Source organism: Apteryx rowi, unplaced genomic scaffold, assembly GCF_003343035.1.
Source record: "Apteryx rowi isolate R43461 unplaced genomic scaffold, aptRow1 scaffold_128, whole genome shotgun sequence".
In the NCBI taxonomy this organism is placed as follows: Eukaryota; Metazoa; Chordata; class Aves; order Apterygiformes; family Apterygidae; genus Apteryx; species Apteryx rowi.
The window spans coordinates 412,769-434,101 of record NW_020447508.1 but is presented as its reverse complement, the minus strand read 5'-3'; the positions used below and the strand labels follow the sequence as shown (position 1 = coordinate 434,101).

The 21,333-nt window shown below is 39.7% G+C and overlaps 2 protein-coding genes across 7 annotated transcripts; both read left to right on the top strand.

Annotated features, from left to right (window-relative positions):
* The first annotated feature begins 3,155 nt into the window (after window positions 1-3,155).
* SNRPB2 (small nuclear ribonucleoprotein polypeptide B2) lies at window positions 3,156-11,658 on the top strand. 4 transcript variants are annotated; one of them, XM_026055948.1, is made up of 7 exons: window positions 3,156-3,217; window positions 3,568-3,655; window positions 5,636-5,808; window positions 7,669-7,809; window positions 8,958-9,011; window positions 10,667-10,755; window positions 11,277-11,658. In XM_026055948.1, exons 2-7 carry the CDS (start codon window positions 3,592-3,594, stop codon window positions 11,434-11,436), a joined length of 681 nt encoding a protein of 226 aa, XP_025911733.1. In that variant the 5' UTR covers window positions 3,156-3,217; window positions 3,568-3,591; the 3' UTR covers window positions 11,437-11,658. The 4 variants fall into 4 exon arrangements, with proteins under 4 accessions (XP_025911733.1, XP_025911736.1, XP_025911735.1 ...); XM_026055951.1 differs by having other exon boundaries at window positions 3,195-3,217; window positions 3,572-3,655; XM_026055950.1 differs by lacking the exon at window positions 3,156-3,217 and adding an exon at window positions 3,373-3,391.
* A 100-nt stretch (window positions 11,659-11,758) lies between these two features.
* On the top strand, window positions 11,759-19,886 carry OTOR (otoraplin). 3 transcript variants are annotated; one of them, XM_026055953.1, is made up of 5 exons: window positions 11,759-14,866; window positions 15,353-15,492; window positions 16,078-16,188; window positions 16,944-17,043; window positions 19,492-19,886. In XM_026055953.1, exons 1-5 carry the CDS (start codon window positions 14,743-14,745, stop codon window positions 19,497-19,499), a joined length of 483 nt encoding a protein of 160 aa, XP_025911738.1. In that variant the 5' UTR covers window positions 11,759-14,742; the 3' UTR covers window positions 19,500-19,886. The 3 variants fall into 3 exon arrangements, with proteins under 3 accessions (XP_025911738.1, XP_025911739.1, XP_025911737.1); XM_026055954.1 differs by lacking the exon at window positions 16,944-17,043; XM_026055952.1 differs by lacking the exon at window positions 19,492-19,886 and having other exon boundaries at window positions 16,944-17,503.
* Window positions 19,887-21,333: the final 1,447 nt, after the last annotated feature.

Here is a 21,333-nt window from a genome sequence, read left to right as displayed (position 1 = left end):
TATTCTTGCTAAGAAGCTTGAAAAATATTTACAATACTTAGAGCTTTCAGGGACTTCTAAATAAATGACTGTTCTGGTGAATATAAAAGCACTGCACCTTTCTGTTTTGGGATAAAGAAAAAAAAGTAATCAAAACAAATCCTGAGGCAGAAAAGATCCAACCTGAGGAATGAATGTCACTCCTAATGAACAGGTTGTGAAATCCTGTCTGAAGAGCAGGAAAGATGCACAGCTTTTTCGCTTTATTTTCATTCAAATTCTGGAATAATAAATCAGCAGTGCTTAAAGTGACTCTGAGCAAGTATGAGTATGGCAGCTGCACTGGAAGAATTTATGGAAGCCATGAATTCCTCCTTACTTTGTGTGTCAGGTTGACTGAGATTTTTCTTTGTTTGCTTTCTTTAAATTGTTCAGAGAAAGAAACTCTAAAGAATTTATTTTAAAGATCATTCATAATATATCATTTTTTTTCTTGCAGACAATCAAATTTCCTTAGCTGTGTTGATTCAATGACAAAGACGTTGTTTCAAACATTGTTACTTATTTATGAGTTATAAGGACTACATCACTGATCACATAAAACAGCACATAGGCAGCCTTACTGAAAAAGTGTTCTAATAGACTGCTTAAGCACAGATTTCAAAGTTATGTTTTCTCTTAAAAACTACCTTTTAGGACAATAAACAAAGAAAAATGACTCTAAAACTTGCTTGGAACTGCTGTCTATCATCTTTTCAATTTGTGATATATGTACATTGCACATGGCATCATACTAGCACATCATTTYCTATACCATGTAATGCTATAAACAACTGAAAATCACACTGAAAAAACCCCTGAAATCACACCAGTAAATAACATTTCCATTAACAGCTTATTTTTTTGCTTTTATATTCAACTCACTTTAGTCCATGTTGTTCTTTGTAAGTTTCTTAAATAATGTATTTTCCTTTTACTGGGGAAACTCCAGAATCTGGAAGGCATTTTTTTTTTCTTAAAATATAACCGAACGGACAACTCTACCTAATATTCCTGTCTCACTACAAAGGGATAAGTTTCACTGTGGACCTGTCCAAACATAACTTGCAGTTTAAAGAAGAACCATCTTAAGGATTATATTTTTCCCCATGAACTTCTTTTTGACATGCAACCAGGTTAAACCTTCAAAACATAAAATTGATTCTGAAAAAGGCTGCATGATCATTCATAGAAATAAAGGCATTCTGCCTGCAAAATTATTCCAAAAATTCAAAGGTTGCAACCTCAGAATCTCTGCTATGTTTATTTATCCTGAGCTACTGTTAGTGCACGGATTTTGAAAGTACCTTCAAGAAATTAAATGCTCAGATACATTGCCTTTTCAATCTCCAAACTAAAAACAAATGTTAGTTAATGAATATTTGTCTACAGGCATTTTCAAATTGCTGCTTCTCTTCATTCTCCAAGAGTTGCCGTATCATGTGTTAATTGATAAAAGAGGCAAAAATCATAGTTAACTKTGCTCGTTACTCTACCCGAACACATCAGAGCTAAAAATTGGGGAAACAAATAGTGAAATACAGGCACTAAACCCCTCTTATAATCAGTTTAAAGACCAACTGTGATTTCAGTGTAGCAAAAACTACAACCCTCTTTCACCCTGGAACTGATTGAAAGAAAGTGGACGGAGTTCACAGGGGTGTTTCTGTGGGCTTCCGTGGACTTCAGACCAGGCAGGTAATCTCTCAGGTGCATGCCAGGCTGGATGCCCCGGACCAGTGCGGTTCCTCAGCACTGTGCAGTCGTTCTCAGGCAAGGCCAAGCCCAGCTCTCCCTGCACGAGGGCAGGCTGCGCGGGCACAACCGGCAGCAGTGACAGCCGCACCATTGCCTGTGCCAGCTGCCTCCTCGGGGCTCAGTTAGGGGGAAAGCKGGGCTGGGGCTGGTGGTACTTTGCCGACTCGCAGTTTGCCTTATCCTGCTGTGTTTCACCTGCAGTATAGGAACTGGTTCTAGACTTTTAGGGGGTTAGATTTCCATCCCACATCCCCAAATGTGAAAAGCAGTTAGAAAAAACCTATAAAATGTTATCTATTCTCCATCTGAGGTATATAAATTATCAGATTAAGGTTAATTGTGAATTGGATACAGCGCACATRAAGGGCAGGGACGAGAGTTTGGATTATTTTCATACAAGCTTTTAACTGCATTGTCATGACAAAGAYAGAGGGGCTGCCATAAGACATGAAGAACTAACTGCGAATGAGGGTTTTCAGGGAAATTTATTGAGTTCTAAACTAATAATGTAGTCAACTCACAAGAAAAAAAATGCATTGGGGCTTTTATACAAATTTCTACTGTATGTGGTTTGAAAACTGGCAATAATACTTTTGTTTAATAGTTGCTAAATCGTATGCAAAAAATAATTGCACTGTGCATAAATTTCTTATTATCGCTACTGTGAGGGTGGAAACAGCCACAGAACAAATGATTCACATGCAGTTTGCTAATTGTTGTTATTTAAACCAAGCCATTTGTCTAATGGTTTTACGATGCGTTTTCCCCTTTATCTCATTGCCTTTGGAAAACCAGCACAGCAACAACGATAGAAACATTTGAAGAACCAGATAAGCATAGTATGAAAAAAACTAACACTATTTTCTCCTCTGGGAACCACTGGAGCTACAGTCATTACTCTCCTCCCTTCGCTTTGCAGGGATGARGAGTGTTTTCTTTCTTAAATACTGGCTACAGGCCATCTCCTCACCAGGGAGCCTAATGATTAAATTTTTCATTGCTGCCAGGCTCCTGTCCAAGGATGATAGAAAGCACTGCTGCTCGGGCCGGCTTCAGGTTCAACATCGACCCGAGGAACAGGCTCAGCTCTGATCTGAGGGGAAAAAAATCCTTTTTCAGTTGGACTCCCGGGTACTTGGTGCCAGAAAGGTGTGTTTTTACACAGGGCGCTGGTGCAAACAAGGAGGGGGTAGCTCKATAAACAGAGCTACGCACAGCAGCGAGGGGCAGCGCCGGGCACCTCCTCAGCTGAGGGGCCGCCACCGCCGCCGGACCCGCACCCGCGTCCCTAACCGCCGCGCCCGCCACTGCGCACGCGTCAGCCGCGCGCGCCATCGACACGTCGGCGCTCGGCACATCGATTGCGGCGGGATCGGCTCGTCAGCCTCCGCTGCGCCGGGAGGCGGCCGGCGCGGCCCAGCTTCCATCTCGGCGGGACGAGGTGAGCGAGGGCGGTGGTGGTGGCGGCAGCCTGCTCGGCCCCGGCCCCGGCCCCGGCGAGGGGCGGCAGCGTCCCCGCCGTGTTCTGCGCCGCCCCGGGGGGCCCGGCCGTTGGGGAGCGGGGGGCGGCTCGTCGCGGCGCCGCGTTAAGCGCAGAGGCTCTGTTAAGTCGCTGGTGAGAGGGCGAGACGGCGGGGCCCAGCACGCGTCCGCTGCCCCCGCCGTGCTGGTGATCAGCTCGCGGGTTTCGGTGCGTCCCCGGGGCTGGCGGCGCCTCCCTTCCCGCCTCTGACAAGGCGAACGCGCGTCTTCACCCGTTACAACGTTTTGATGCGTGTGCTTTGTTTCTAGGCAGGCGTGTCAGCGAGTTGGAAGATGGATATCAGGCCAAACCATACGATTTACATCAATAATATAAACGACAAGATTAAAAAAGAAGGTATTGATATCTGTGACTCTTTCTTCGTTAGAAAGCTCTTGCATACAAAGTTCTCATATCAGATAGGCCTTCATACATTGGCCTGCAATTGTTACTGCTCTGGAAGCTTATGTTTTGGCAGTGTCTCCTCTTCAAAGCTCCTCTAAGCTATCTAGTAATGTAATATAGATCGTGGTCATGAACCAAGTTCTCAGCTGTCGAATCTTTTTAATGAAGAAGTAGCTAAAGTTGGCAAACCTTGGACCATGTGCAATTTCTTTTGTAAGCTAGAGTTCTTACTTATTTTTAAGGAAGCTTCTGATTGCTTGTGTACTGTAGTTATACAGCTAATCTTGCAGATTAGGTTTGTTTGTCCTTAAATAAGTGTAATCATAGGTATAATCTATCAGAATATTAGATGACTACTAGCAGGCATGTTCATGTATGTTCAGGTGGTCCCAGTCACTGAAATGTGGAAGTATCTGTTTGCCCCTTTTTCATTTTAATGCCATGAAAAAAGCACTGAAAGTGGTGTAAGCTAACTTGTTCTGCTTCGTTGTGCTAGAAACTGATGTATGCATGAAGTTATGGAGGCCCTCTTCAGAGAGTGGTAACTTCTTGTTGAGGATTTTTAGCTCCTCACAGTGTGCTAATAACTCACTTGTCTTATCACTTGTCCTTATCTGGCTGTGTACTCAATGGCTGGATTGGACCATCTGGCTCCACTTTTGAATACTTATGCATAATTCTTAATCTAAAAGTGGCAAAGGTAATTTAATTGATACTCTTTGCAAACAGTGGGTTGCTGGATCAGACACTAGCCCTGCTTAAATGTTTCTTTTAGGTGTTTCAGAGAGTGATCTGAAAGTAGAAATAACTTTGCTAATACGGTATTTATTGATTTGTCAAGATTGTTCTAGTCAGTAAATTAAACTTAGTGGTTCATTTGTAGCATATTATGCCCTATGTATTAGTATGTGTCTGGTTATAATTTTTAAAACATAGAATTGCAAGTTGCCTGTAGTATCAAGCTTACAAACCAGATTTCTTGTACTTTTTTTTGATGTTATTTTCCTTAAAAATGTTTGATATGACAACTCTTTTCCCCCCCTCCCCCGCCTTTCCTTTCCTATTCACATCTGAAGTTTCTTCCTCTGCAGCCATTGCTTTTGGAAGGCATGTTCCTTCACAAGTTCCCTTGATTGTTTTCCTGTTGACACTGCTTTTTCCAGCTGATCAAGAGCAGCTGGAAAAAGTGACAGTGGGATGGTATTGAGTCTTAACAATAAATGAAAGACACTGGTTTATGCTGCTGAAATATTTCAAATATAAGAATTGTAAGTTTGAATGATTATGCACTACAGAGGATTTATTTATGTTAACTGGATAAGATTAAGGTTTAATTTGTTGTGGAGTCAGACAATTTTAAATCATGAAAATAAATCTGTAGCAACTGTAAGGGATAGTGTGGTCATGTGAAAATATGTTCCAATCTATAATATGAAAAAAATATTTCAATAAATAAGAATTAAATCAGATTGTTGCAAACAAAATTTCAAACTTTAATTTGCCTTAAGTTTATTTTGATTAATTAAAAAAGTAGGACTTAAAGAAAATAAAAAGACTGCAAATTAGTAATGTGATGTGTTATGGCGCTGATATACTGGTCAATCTTTGGCTGTAATGCATAATACTTTAATGTGTATGTATATATACATTAATCCTTACATAATTTATATTCCCTTAAAATGGTAAAATGGATGGAGGTACAACTTTTTCGCTAGCTGAATACTTGTAAGTTGGCATATAATACTTGGTTTTCCATTAGAAAAACTGAGCAAATAAACTTGGGCTCATGCAGCAACTTTCGCCAAACTCATGTAACATATTACTACTTCAGCTAAAACTAGCAAAAAGTACTGTCTGTAGAGGACAACAAACTTCATAGAAGCAGGCGTTTGCATGTAACCTGTGATCTGTTTTTTTTCATATCCTCAACAGAACTGAAGAGGTCCTTGTATGCGTTATTCTCACAGTTTGGTCATGTAGTAGACATTGTGGCTCTGAAGACTATGAAGATGAGAGGACAGGCTTTTGTTRTATTCAAGGAACTTGGATCATCCACTAATGCTCTGAGACAGTTGCAAGGCTTTCCATTTTATGGGAAACCGATGGTAGGTGTGTGTWTGTGAGGGGCTATTAGACTTGAAAAGAAACTTGTAATGGTACGATACAGGGTTTTTGGTGCTTGGAATTCACATCAGTACTTCATATTTTTGCACCTTGAAAATTAACTGTCACATGCTTGTAATTGTCTGTTTTTCACTGATGCCCTGTCTTGATGAATACTTATGTTTATGCAAGCTTGAAGGACGCTATTTGGACAGACTCTAGTTAAAAACACAATGAGTTGAACTTAGCTCTTAGGTTTTCTAAATGGAAAAATTGCATTTTTCTTTGCTGGATTAAAATCCTTAAGCTCTAAAATACTTCCTGCTCACCCATCATGTCTTCTTTTGTACAGATTAAGTTTGTAATGTTCTTGAAATTAGRTGCTTTCACTTGAATCTATGATAGTGATTAAGGTTACTCTAGACATTCCTAATAAATACCTAAAATATGATACTTCCTTTTGTAGGCAACAGTGAGAAGGATGAAACTCTCTTAATGGTTTACTCCCTATAAATAAAGATAAATGATTATGGTGATTTTCTTGAAACTGATGAATAGTCTTTGCTCATTCATGCATCAGATTAGTAAACACAAATGACTGAATTTCAGTATAACATCAGTGAAGCAAATGCAGTACTGCTTGATATAAGCTGATTTAATAATGTACTTGATTACATGCAAAGTAACACAACAATTAGCACACTTTTGTTGTTACTTGTTTGGATAATTAGGCATCCCTTAATTCTGCATATATTTGTGAGGTGTAATGATACATGCAGATGGCCCACCCGGCTTCAGTGATAGATGGATGTATTTCTGGCTTTCTGGTCAAGGCTTTGAGCATTAAGGAGAACACAAGCAGTTCTTTTGTTGCTGAGCCCACAAACTTGTTTCATTAACGCCTTCAGATTCTCTAGCAGAAATCTTAACAAGGAATTGCGCAATCTCTGTTCTGTCATTTGCCCTTAAAGAATTTTGTGCTCAGTAAAACTCAAAAGGAAATAAAAAGATTAAGGCTTCATAAGCTTTCAGGTGTACTTCTTCCCTCTTTTGAATATTGCCTGCAGCATGCTTGCTCTATCTACTGCTAGACAAACATGCACACAGAAACTCTTTACCTGCTGTGAAGTTATTCTGTGTTTGGAGAGGTGGTCTCTGATGATAAAAGTGTGAGGATTGTACATATGTGTGTGTATGTCTATATGATGTTATACATTTGTATACTTGTTGCTGAGTCCACTTAACTCCTTGATGAGTGCACTGGTCAGCCTTTGACTGGAAAAGCGATGTTGTGCTGTTGACACAGTTTATGCGATCCAGTCTGGATTAAGGCAGGTAACTTTGTATTTAAGAAGCCTGAGTTTTGCTGAGCTCAGTTTTCTGTAGTGATCTGAGAAATCACTGCAAAATCTTAACCCCAGTAGGAATGGTTAAGCCTTTACATTTGTGTGTGTGGTGTATGGGTTTTTTTGTTTTGTAGAAGCTAGTATCAATTTGGTCAACTGTAGTTACGTAGCTTTGTACATCTAGTATCTTGACAGGCATATTAAAAAGATGCTGTTAACTGATTAGAGTTCAGATTTCAATGTGAGCTAAAATGAGTAATTTCTTTTCAGGAATGGTCCATCCTAGTTGTGTGTTTTTTTTGTTTTTTTGTTTTTTTTAAAGAGTTCTGTAGTCGTGCTAAGAATTAATTATGAGGATTCTTTAAGTGTATCTACAGTTTAGAACAACAGTATTCATAATATAAGAAATTCCTGGAGGAGATATTTGCGTAAATGTACAGTAGAATGCAATTAATGAAGTTGATGCAAAGTGTTTAGTATAATGAATTGCAAAATGTACATTTTCTTTTTCAAAAGCGTATTCAGTATGCAAAAACAGACTCTGACATCATCTCTAAAATGCGTGGTACATTTGCTGATAAGGAAAAAAGGAAAGAAAAGAAGAAGGCCAAATCTTTGGAGCAGGCAGCAAATGCAGCAAATAAAAAGATTCTCCAGGTAAGCTGCTTATGTATTTAAATCAAAACAAAACACACACACACACACACACACACACACACACACTATTTTTAAATCTTCTGTAGCGCTAAATGTTGTCTTTTAGTACTTCTCAGTTTCCTGAATTGTGGTCTTTTGACAACTAGTGATTTTAAGCACTTGCTAGAAGTTGAAGGAGAGGAGGTGATCACATATTGCTTGTTATCCTTTTTTTGCTGTACTCAGATGAAAATAAAGACAGGTGGAGAATAAACTGAAGTAGAAGCTAACCTCTTTGGCAGGGTTGGGCAAAGTTGCTATCTTTAATGCCAGCTTAAAGTGCTCAACCAGCTTCGTTGTGTTAATGCCTTATTTGATGTATAAGCACTGTGGAATGGTAAATGGGAACAAGACAGTCCATTTAGTTACATGAAAAGGAGTTGGCTGAAAATATATCTCCATTAAGGGTTGGCCTGGCTTAAATTAACAATGTTTAGTAACTTATGTGCTGAAGTATAGTAGAAAATACCAAGGCACAGGAGTTTGAATATTCAGTTATGTAACTACTATTCCTACTAAGACTCGGTTAGTTTCAGGGAGAGTCACATTTTCTAGGCAGAGTATTCACGTTTCTTAGGATTTATTCACAGTCAGTGGTTATACAAATCTGGTAGGAAAGAAGTAATTGCTAACAGTTATAATGGCAATAGCTATAGTTTTTCCTGCTAAGCTGGAGTCCTCAGTGGAAACATCTATTTTTCTCTTATAAGATGTGTCCTGTCTAGACTTTCATTTTAAAAGCTACTTCTTTCCTATCTACTGAGCCCAAATTCATACTGTGAGAAATAGTGATTTGCTCCATCGGCTGACTCGGCCTTTAGTCAGATCAGATACTACTGGTGGTGTGGGTTTGTTTGGTTTGGTGTTTTTTTTTTTTATTTTATTTTATTTTTTTTTATTTTTCTTTCATTGTCTGGCTTTGGAATTCAGCGAAATCCATAGGCTTTATGTTTCCCAACAGGAGGTATTTCATAAACCACAAATGTTTCTTAGACTACAGCTTAAAAAACTTCCCTTATGCTTCTTGAGTTGTACAAAAACATGCTGATGTGGGTTTTTGTGTTTCTGACTGAATACCTTTGTAAAACTACCCTGTACTTGTTTACTAGGGAGCAACACAAAATTCAGCCAATGCCCAAGGGACTTCATCACAGAATCAGCAGGTAATGCTTTCTTCTTTTTTCTTTGTAACCAAAAGCACTAGCGTTTAAAATTATTCTGTATGAATAACTTTATTATACATGGAATCCTGAGGATATATTTTACAACTTTTTTTTGTGAGGCCTTTGTCTAGCAGGTAAAGCACAATAAGTTTTTTTAAAAAAAAAAACCCAAAAAACAAACTGTCTTTACTGTATCTGACATGAAATGAAAATATGCAGTTTCTCAGTGTTATACAAAATCCTACACTATTAACAAATCCTATTTGATTCTTAAATTTGGTCTGTACTTAGTATCAGTTGAAGGATTCTCAAATCTCTTCATCTTTATTAAAGTCCCTCTAACTTATTTGGGTTTTTTAGTAGTAGAAAAAGGAAAGGAAGAATAAAGGTACTGGAACATCTGTGTAAAAGTCTTCTTCTGGAGGTTCAGGGGAACTCTGTTATTTTCTTCCTCATAAATGTCTTATTTTCTAAAAGATTGTGTGGAGATGTAGCCATAACTTGCTATGCCCCACTCATCTTGGCTGCTCAGTGACTTTCTAAATGATTGGTGTATGTTAAAAGTGGAGTTCCTAAAGAGCGAGGATTTGTAGGCAGACAAATATTTTAAAAGGATGTCTCTGGCCTGCATTTCTTAACCTTTGAGATTGAGAACTGGGTACCTAAACCATGGGGAAAATGTCTTGTTCCCCATGTGCATTTCCTTTCAAATATTGCATGTAACACAGCACAGCATGTGTGTGTCAGTTTTCATCAAAGCACAACACTGAACATTTAAGTATTTGTTTAAACTATTTCATTGGAAGATCATTTTCTAAAGGCACCGCCTAGAATATTTTCATCAGTTAATGCATCAGCAGAACAAATTCCTTTAAGTTACTTGGTCTCAGTATTAGGACACTTGCTTGAAGCTGTGGTATCCATATATATATATATAAAAGTTTAAATCCCCTTCATGACTTAGGAAGGTACTAGCCTTTCAGTCCAGTGTCAGTAAACTGACTACTCAGCCTTAGGTCTGGTGGGTTGGCACAAATCAGTATTACTGGTAAATCTGTTGGATAAACATTTTTAAAGCTTAAAATCTAATGGGTTTCCGATCAGTAGATTTGAATAGAGCACTGTAATAAAACTAAGTCTGTGGTGTGGGTTTCAGTTGCCCAAAGATTGGTTATTTCAGTACCACTGCAGATGAATGAGATATTTATCTTGGCCTCCGAATGCCTTTTGGGGAGGCTCTATGTCTTTTATAGGTTCTTTATTGGCTACCATCTCTTGGACAGCCTATGGGACCTAAAATGGCCCAACTGCCAGTGCTTAGCCACCTGACTCCCACCCCTGGTGCTGCTGTGATTCAGAGCAGTGCAGTACCGCAGTATCAGCTGTTGAGCTGTCAAGTTTAGGAATAAGACATCTGAGACAACATATTATCATGATTGATGTGGAAATAGAGATTTCTTCCAAATGAAGCTGGATTATAATAGAGCCAGGGAGCTAGGTCTGGGTTTTGCACAAAGATATAGTAAAGTCCAGCTAGCAGCATGATGAGCAAACCGACGGCTATGTGAATTTTAGTACAAATAATATTGCAGATAGATGGAGAGGAATGCATAGCTGTGTATAATCTTCTGAGCTTTGTTCTTTTGTTTTTGCAGGTGCCTGATAACCCACCAAACTATATCCTTTTCCTTAATAACTTGCCTGAGGAAACAAATGAGATGATGCTGTCCATGTTATTCAATCAGTAAGTTTTGGATAAAAAGGACTTTGCCTTTGAACACTTGTTACATATATGCTTTTTTTTTTCCTCGGCTGACTAGCTGATTTTTAGAGATAACAGTTTCTTCTCAAGCTATTCAGTTCTTTGGCTTACTGCCAAGACTACAGATGTCAGTTCTGATGACTACTTGGTGCAGAAAGCAAATCAGATTTTTTCATAGCTGGTTTTGGCTGTATAGGTTATCTACTACCAATCTGGGCCAGATTTAAGCTGGTGACTCTAACTTTTAAGATTTTTATGATAGCAGTAACAGGTTTTAAAACTAGCTTTAGTTGCTTCCATACATGCACAAGACTGATAAAATTACTGCCACTTAATTGAGGAATAGGTCCAAGGATTGGACATGTAAAACACTTCAATTAAATCTTTCATTAGTGGTAACTGTAATACTGCTAGATACTTATGAAAAAGTCTTATGGCTATGGAAGAGAGATGTATCATTGAACCAGGGAATGTTATCTGATTCCTTTGATGTCTTTTTAAAGGTTTCCTGGATTCAAAGAAGTACGTTTAGTGCCTGGACGTCATGACATTGCATTTGTGGAGTTTGAAAATGAGGGACAGGCAGGAGCTGCTCGAGATGCTCTACAAGGATTCAAGATTACTCCATCTCATGCCATGAAAATCACTTATGCTAAGAAATAGTTGGACACTCTTCTGAAGGACTTGTGTGGATGGCTATTTAACATGATGCCCCTTCTGATCAGCTAAAATGTTTGCTGTTCTCTGCAGAAGAGTCAAGACTGTTGTGTAAAACTGCAGCAACTGTCAGGACAGTTGTAGGATTTTCATGGATCTAGGAGACAGTAAATTTTTGTGCTCAAATACTAATTTTTATAAAATAAATTTAGCTTATGCTGTTCTCAAGCTATGTTTTTTTCTTTCTGTCTTATTGGTCTGTTAGGCTCACGGGGCCTATCCAATATATTGGTATAACTACTTTTAAGGTGACTCTTTTCATTTCTCAGAAGTGAGTGGTGGAAAAAATAGCTTTCTCTTCAGAGCAAAATACATGAGTAGGAATGCTGAATGGTAGCATATTCAGATTACATGCAACACTGGGGCTTAATTGTCAGTATCATTATCAAGGGGACAGCTGCTTTTCAGTGTGAGATTTTGGGGGGGGGGGGAGCAGATAATGATTAATTACCTTCCCTGCCCCTGAGGAATGGGTAGAGGTTGATTGAGAACTTGACAGCATTATTGTTCAACTTTTCTGTTTGTCTTTATAGTCATGGCTGGTAGGAGAAGTAGGTGCACAGAAGACAAATACAAGTTTCTCTGCTGTTCATTCTTCTTGTCATCTTGACCCTGTGTTATTACCAGTGACTTTAATAAATGGTTTAGGAAGAGCTTTCTGGCCCTCTATGAAGACATTGCAGGTGAACCTGTTGGTTTGTTTTCAGGCAGGTTTTTCAAAGTCCACATCCTAATGCTTCAATGCTTCTGTGTTTTTGTTTTGTTTTTTCTTCTTTTCCATTTGCTAAACACCTTTATAGATCTTGTGTGACAGGAAATACGCTAAACAGTGAAATGATCAGATATTATAGTATTGGAGGTTGWAATTTCCGGGTACTTGGGTGCAAAAATCACTGCAATGCTCAAGTGTTTGGTTCAGACAATGGAAGACCTTGAAAGATAGTTTAGATTAAGAGAATAAAGGAACTTTAAGGGAACTATATTTTTTTTGGTGAAACTTACAGTGGGAGTTGCACAGTGTTGTCTAGGAAGATTACAATCAGGCCTTGAAGATCCATGTTTTGGAGGAGGAGGTAGTGTGTTCATGCTTGTCATTGTTGCACCGTTCTTTAATTTGAACGCTTTTACCTGTGAGGCCTCTAGCTACCCTTTTAGGTAAAGAAGTAATGGGATAGAGTTAGCATGATTTCCTTCATAAAAAGCTCGGGCAAGTATTAGAGTAGATAGTGTCTGGATCAGAAATGACAAGATTGTACAAATTAGTATGAAAGCTGCATTGCAAGTGTTAAGTGCTTTTTATTTTATTTATTTATTTATTTATTCTTTAGTATATCCAAAGAAGTTTGGACAATGTGTGGGTTTGCAGGATGGCACTGAGGGCTGTAGCCTATTAGCCTTGCTTGGTGCAGGCCCTTCCTGTATTGTGCGGCTTGGCTGTAGCTGCAGAGCACGCTTTTCCCCCATTTTGTGTTCTGAGATGATTGAGATCTGACTTAAAGCTGTTCTTTGGAACAAAGCACTGCACCTTCAGGAAAGTGTGATGGCGCTTTCAAATAGCTTGCTATACTTCTTAGTCCTGGCATGTCCACTCAGTGTGAAATTTCTGAGCAAGTGCTATATTTCAGCACATCTGTATGTATAAAACTAGCTACGTAAACCAGCTTTTTTGCAGAGGATAAAGCTGTAGAGGTTTTTCATCTTCCTCTCCTAGAGTACATTGCAAGATGATGCCCCTTCCACAGTCGTCTTGATTTCTGTTGTATCTCCGTATATACATCTTTTCTTCTTAGTGATTTATTTTAGAATATGAGTGAAAATTCTTTTTTCCTGTGTCTGTAAGGCAACAAAAGAGACTATGTTGTTCTGTCACGAGCTTTGGGTTTCTTTACTTCCACAGTTGTAATTTTGTAGGTATTAATTACCCTGAACTTGCTCCCTGCTACTGTGTGTGTACATGAGACCCCATTGCAAGCCATCGTTCCTTACCTTGGTTGACTTAGAAGGGTTTGTGTGGAATTGCCTGCAAAGGAGGTAAGGTACTACGTACAGGAGGCTGGAGGAAGGGGCTCATAGGCTGCAAGTATAAAGGAGAATGTAGTTAAGTCAGCTACAGTATGAGGATGCTGCTGCCAATGGCAGACTGTTTGTTTTAAGATACTATGGGATTTGTAAAGACAGGTCTTTTAGTGAATCGAGTAGCACTGATTCACTGGAGTACCATTTTGGGAATTCAGGCACTCACTCTTGGTCACCTGGGAGGACTGACCCATACCAGCCTTTTGTAGCCTGACAGTTGTGACTTGAGTAGGTTACAATGCAAAAACTGAGGGTGTGTTACGTGTGTGTGTGTGTGTGTGTGTGTGTGTATATATATATATATATATATATATACACACCTTTTTTTAATTAACATATTCCTTACAAGTCTTGCCTCATACGCTAGGACATGATTTCAGGAAGTTAGCTGAATTCTAACATGTCCTCTCCAAGGAGCAAAGAGGCACTTATAAGTCAGCCTGTGGCAGTGAATGTTGTTCAGTGCCTCAAATGTGCTAATTCTCAAGTGAGTTCAGCTATGTACGTTTAAGTGAAACTGTCTTGGCATAACCTGTGCATTGTTTGCTGACTGGCTCTCCCTGTGGAATTAAAATCTTGTCTATACAAATATACAGTGCTTTTACATTATATCTCAAATTTCAATTGCTGACTTGCAAAGTCTTTTACTGGGTTTCAGCTCCTCACTGGTTTGTTTATATTTGCATCAGTGTTTAGGGTACTAGAACAGACTCCCTGTAAACCATAACAGGGACCTCTGCCGCTGAGGGTTTACAGTCCAGGGCAGATTATGGCTGTCTCTGAGTATTTGTGAGAATAAAGGATTTAAGGATTTGAAAGGATGTAATTTCCTTTGCTGCTTCCTGGGGTGTGACTTAATTTTCCATTCTCAAACAGATTTTCCTTGAGGTAARGTTAAGAGTATGGAAGGCTACAGGAAAGCTTAAAATGTTTGAATAGCACAGTGGCTTATTGAAATGTTAATGCAGAATGGCTTTGGGGAGGGATTCTGTTTCGCAAATGGAAGCGGAGGTTTCCCTCCTGCCTGCGGCTCCTCTGAAAGCCCTGGAATGTTGCCCTGAGCTCTTCCCATTGGCCAGGGATATTTGTCCAGATGTTGGGCTCTTCCATAAAAGATAGGCATCGCTGGACCTGGTGTGCAGTTGAGAGGTGTTGTAGCAAAGAACACAGGAAAAAATGACCCAACGTATTTGTTTGATTATTTTAGTTGTGTGCCTTGGATTAATGTACCCTCTTGTAACGGGAATTTTTATGGACAAACTTGCCAGCAAGAAGCTGTGTGCCGATGACGACTGTGTCTGTAAGTAATTTTGCTTTAATATTGAGCAAAATATATTCTGAAAAACAACTGTAGAGTTTGTACACTGTAGCATCAGAAAAACTATGCTCCTTATTTAGCTCCGTGATATTTGAATTGGCTTGTTAGGGTTAAGAAGCAAAGTGGGAGAGCTTATATGGAATCTTAATTTCACATACAATTGCACTACAAAAAGCTTTTTGTAAGGGACTGTTTTCACTTCAGTGAAAGGTAAGTGTAGTGAGAAGGACTGAAACTTCCATAATGATGAAATGACACATTCTTAAGCTGTTACTTTGCTTACTGGAGATGGAGAAACGTGCAGGATATTTTTGTAGACTTACTAATTTCAGCATTGCCTAATTCTGTCTGTAGAAAGTTTTACATGTGTGTACATGTGTGTGCACACACATGTGCACACACTTATATTTCTCTCTGTATATGTACATATGTCTTCAAATTCATCTACCGTATCTTTTTTTTTTCTAGACACCATTTCCCTTGCCAGAGCAGAAGAGGATTATAATGCTCCAGACTGCAGATTCATTAATATTAAAAAAGGGCAATTGATTTATGTTTATTCAAAACTAGTGAAAGAAAAAGAATCGGGAGAATTCTGGGCTGGAAGTGTAAGATGATATTCTTGTGTATACGAGCAAACCAGAAGTAGATGAACACATGTTTTTGTCAATAAATGGATGCTAACATTGTGTTATTGTGAACTTTTAAAATGCAGCTTAGTTTTTCAAAGTGAATGCTTAAACTTCAGAAATTCATTTTGGAGTCTTCGGGGTTTTACATATTTTTCTGGTATGGAAATATCTTCAAGTAACTATAAACTAATTATGAACTGAACTGCAAAAGTAGGGCTCAACAGGGTGTTTTTGTTTGTGTTTTCCCTTTCCTGCAACGGCTTGTTGAAACTATGGACAAGAAATCTTGACATAAAACTCTTAAATTCAAGGGAAGCAAAGATAAATGTAGCTGTATTTGCAAACTTTTCCAGACTGATTGTAGGTGGTACTAATTTACTCCTAAAAATGTATGCCTATATTGGAACTCGTGTCAATGGTTTAAGTGCTAGCTAATTGGATAGATGGTCGAAAACCAAAGTAAGAAACACTATTGTTAACTGCTTTTGACTAAATTACAAGCTAGCTTAAACTGGATGTGAACTGTTCTAAGGTATCTAATATACATCTCCTTGCTTGAAGGTTTACGGAGAACAGTATGAAGACCAGATGGGGACAGTTGGTTATTTCCCTAGCAGTTTAGTCTCGGAACAACATGTCTATCAAGAAGCAAATAAGACCGTTCCTACAACGGTAAGGAATTCGCAAAAGCCCAGCTGGCTACGTAATTATACTTGGCTGTGTAATGCTAATTTGCTGTAAAAACAAATCATAATTGTGGCAGTTGATTGTAGCATATCACAGATGCCCTGGGATCCAATCTTTGAGCCTTTATACATGCAAATAGCCTCAGTAAAATTGTAATATAAGCTCTGGCATTGCAGACATTCCAAATGTTGCATTAAGGACTCAATCCTATTAGAATTCCTATTGATTTGAATAGCATTGCTTCAGGGCCACAAAAGTCTTACCAAACCAAACCATTTGCAATGCATAGCAAGAAGCTTTCTTTTTAAAGGCTTTGGATATTGTGCTGAGTATTTTAATATGTGCAAGCACAYTTTCTATTAATTGTGTATATACATGGACTTTGTCATAGAGAACTTTGTTTTTTACTCCCCTGAGTATATGCTCCCACCTCAAGAAGCAGGTCCTTAGCAACTATATGTAAAGACTCACTTTTGCCATATTCAGTTGGAAAGTAGACATAGCATTCTGTAGTTCTTGTTTTAAAGTAGAAATGTTGGTAAACATATTGGAGGAAACTTAGCAAATTAAAATTTGTGTGTACATAATGAATGTATGAGAAAAGCATGCCGACTTTCTTGTAACAAATTACTGGTATATCTCTTGGAAAGGAGGATTGAAAAATATTTAGAAACACGTTAGTGTTTTGTAAATAAGTAGGCTGTATTTCTAAGAAGGTTCTTTTTCCTGATTATATACAGTGTCTCATACACCACATACCACATGGAATTCTTAATTTTACTGAAGGCTTGAAACACATTTCACAGTGGAAGAAAGAGGAGGGTGTCTTCTCAGGGGCTGGTATGGTCTGGCTTAAAACTAATGCTTGCTGGTATTTTATTTCTATACTGAAAACAAATTTGTGAGTGGTAGATTTCCAATAAGCACCTTTATTACTATTGAATATTCAGCTATATTCTGTTTTGAAGTGTATAGGAACATTCAAGGATTAGTACATCAATCCTGAAATCGTATATTGAGCCTTTAATCCTAGGTCCAGATCACTAGGTGGGTTTCATTAGCACAGAGGAAATAAGATGAAACAGAATTCTTCATTTCACTTAATAGTTGCTAGGCTTTGAATTATCTTGTGTCAGACAAGTTTTAATTGAGGGAAATTAAAGGAGCAAATGCAAATCTAGGATAAGTGATTGCTTCTCTTGACACTATATTAGGTTACTCTGAATTTGGCCCAGAAGCATTGCAGCCATTCATTAGTCACAGCACATGAAAGAATGACTAAATATATTTCTAAGCTTTTTTTTCTCAATAATATGACAGCCGGTCTGCTGAATGGCAAGCTGAGCTGGAAGTGGAGGTAAGTTAAAGTGATATCTTAGCCTGCAAGCTGACTGAGGATCCAGAATGGTCTGTTGCCAGGCTGCAATGCAGAATGCTAATTGAGAAGTAAAAATTCTGCATCAAAACCTCTTGCAAAACTAATGACATGAAAAGTTGCACAGTTCTTTCACTCTTCTTCTGCATTCACGCTACGTAACAACTTAGCAACAAAAAGTAATGGTGATACAGATCTATTCTTTGCTTGTTTTTCCCACTTTCCAAATGGCACTGGTGGTCATCTGTGTGCTGCAAACAGCTTAAGGATCCAACTCTGTCTTAGTGCAGATTTAAAACCATCCACAACACATCTTGATCAATGCCTGTATGGGTGTACTGCTTGCTCCAGAAACATTTCTTAGTAAAAGTACAGTTTTATACAAGAGCTAGTGTTGCACAGTGCCATAGATTCCTTAGGCTGTTAATGCTAACAGCCGTCCATGTGCACGTCTGTAGCCTGTCTTTCACTCACAGCTCTGTAACCTTTGACACAAACTGTTATGGCAGTGTTTTTCCCTTGCTTTCCTGGTCTTGCCACCTGCAAGCCTCAATACTGTTGTTATGGTGGTTTCTCTTGGGAAGTGGTTGCCACTGGTATGAGAACCACCCCTTTTCCTACCCTTGGCTGTAGTGTTTGGTTTACATTAGAGCACCTGATAATGTGTGTGGCCAAAGCTTAACAACAAATTGGTGTGCAGCAACTGCCCCTCATTCTGGTGTGCTTCAATCGGTGCTAACAGCAGCATAAGCAGGAAGAACCACTAGGGATTGTCAGTGTGCCCTGATGGGGATGTGTGTGTGGGGGGAAGTATATGGGAAGGGTGAAGACCTGCTGCACTGGAGGGGAGCCCAGGGTGGGAGGAACACTAGCCCCAGGGCCTCTGTCTGTTGTCTTTTATTTTTTCCCCCAAAGTAACTTTCCCTGTTGGAGTCAATGTATGCCATCAGCTACAGACCTGCTAATAAATCTTTGTGCCTGTAAACCTCTCTCAATATCCTTTGTACAACACTAGGCAATCCATGGCTGTCAGCTGCTGTTCGAGTGATAAATCTTAGATGTTTTTTCCCCAGTGTTGCAACTTCTGAACCGTTGAATCATACACTGAATTTGCTCAATGGAATAGACAGTGTGCACTACAAGAGCATAAAACCAAAGTGGTGTTGGATTGCCTTTCCTCAGTCACTTAAAATCAGCCATTTGCTGGCTAAGATGCTAGTACTTTTGTTATCAGGAGGCATCTGCTCTGAAAGAGCTCCCTGTCTTCTGCTTCCAGTGGACAGCTACACATAAGTTGATCTAATGTAAATGTTGTACAGTTTGAGCACTAGAGTGTGGTAACTCCCTGCAGTAAAATCAAGATGAGATCTACACAGGCATGTAAAATATCAGCAGAAAGTTAGATGAAAGCAATATGCTATGAAAGTGTATCCTATGCTGGAAGTTTCCAAGCAAAATGCTTGGTATTTATTTTCTAGTCTCACTTCTCTGTAGGAAATGGATCATATAACCTCAGTCTTAGGCATCCTTTTCATGTGTGAATAAGCAACTGTTCAAAAGCAAGGATGAGGGTTAACATATGATTCTAATAAATCCGAGTATGGATGTGGGAATACAAACAAAAGAGATGAAGGAATTGTTTTGGGGAGAGAGRGAGTAACCTGGTATTGCCTAACTTAATATAAAAATTTGTGGTAAGAAATCATACCAGCTATGCTAAAGGAGGCTAATAAAAGGAAAAAAAGCCCCCTTTTTTTTTTCTTTTCCAGAATTATGAGGTTATATATTTATATAGCAGATATACTAAAATATTGAGTGTTCGCATCTACTTATGCACCTTTGGGGTGGGAGATAAGGGAACATTAATCCTTCAGTAATCTGAAAACATCTTTCATTTTAACTCTGTTTTGCAGGACATTGATTTCTTCTGTGAATAGTGCTGAAAGGGTTAGATAATCTCTAGGCTGCTACCAAGAAAAGAGGATAGAAACCAACCCGGTCACCCTCACTGAACACAAAGAATCCTCTTTTATAGATGTTTGTAAAATATGTAGTCATTCTTTCAAATGAGAAAGCTGATTTAAATAAGTGGGGTTTTTTTGTTTTTGTTTTTTTGCTAAGGGTGTGTGGGGATAGTTGAAAAACTTAAATGTAAACCATATGGGATTTATTTAGAAGTTTTTTTTTTACCTGCCTATACTTTGTTAACTGTCAATAAAGTTAATAGTCCTTGAAGTACTGTAAGTCTCACCAAGTGTATAGATATGCAATGTAGGGAGATGTTCAGCCTTGAGCTGCATTTATTTTCCTGCTACTTTCTGTTAAATAAAAATTAAAAGAAAAATGCCTTGCTTTTGTGAGCTCTCTGTACCTTGCTGGAATAAATCCTTTCTTGTGTGAAAGAGCTATCCTCTCATGGTGAAATCACCAAGACCTTATGAGTGCAACGGGGGCTATAGCAGGGTCCTGGAAACTGGGCCTAGCACATGCATGCCCCRACATGCTGGGTGCACTCAAGCTGCAACTGTGGCTCCCAGTCACAGCCCACAAGGGGAAGCCGGGGGACACCCAGGTACCTCCTTGCCATGACTTCTGGCTGCTGGGGGGGAGCAGGGTGCTGCAAACCCACATCASCTCCCTCAGTGAAGGGTCACTGGGCCATTACTCCAGCGCTGCAGAGTGCTGCTATGAAAGACTGTTAGAAATACAAGTAGTATCATTGCCATGAAACTCGCCTAAGTTTGAAGGAGGTATGCTGCTGGGCCACCGCTGCATCGCCTAGTTTTAGTGCCAGCACTAGGCCGACGGAAAAAGGGGGAAATTCAGCTTTAATTTTTGCATACGAGCATACAGAACAGCTCCGAGGTGATCGCTCTCAAAAACGAAACAGTGAATGAGCCTCCAAACGCGCTCTTTCGATAGCATCCCACAGGCTCAGCACTGCCCCTCTCCAACTCCCCCCTCACAACGGCCGCCAGCGGGCGGAGAACCGCCCAGAGGGGCGGGGCGCGAGCGCCCGCGGCGGCGGCAGCCAGTCGTCAGGCGCCGCCGGAATTCGAGCCAATCAGAACCGGGCGGTGTCTCCCCACCCCTATGACTGACGGGGTCTGGGGGCGGGGAGGAGGGTAGAAGGCGGGAAGGGCGGCGGCSTTCCGCCGGCGCGTGCCGCCACTCCCCCACCCCACCCCCCGGTACAGCGACCGTTAGGTCGCGCCCGACTTCGCTCCCGGGCGGCGCCATCGCTCCCGCGGACAAGGGAAGTTGCGCCACTCGTTAACGTTAAACATACCTGTGACTAAAAGCGGTTTTGGTGCCTGTGCCCCTTTAGGCTCCGCGCTGTCAATTCGGCCTCAAACCGCGACAGTTCTTTAGGTAAAATTTCATGATTCTGGGGTGGTTGAACGATGAAACGTTTTAGGACTAGCAGTGCACTCGTTTGCCTGAAGTGCCCAGCAGCACTGCCTGTGAACAGTGAAGCAAACGGTTACTTTTTAACTAACAAAGCTGTAAGTAATTCAATTTTGTAATTGGATCACTCATACTCTGCACAGTTTTCCAAGATGAGATGTTTGTAAGTGCATGCGTTTGTTTTATGCAGGTCTAGTCCTTGTAATGGCCATGCATCGTACACTTGGGTATGTGCTAGAAGCCTGAGTACTCAAAGAATGCGTGTTGCTGTTGGCTTTGGCAAGCAATGTGCAGCATACATTAAATTGCACTGTGGATACCACAAATAAAAATGGGGAGGTGAGGTT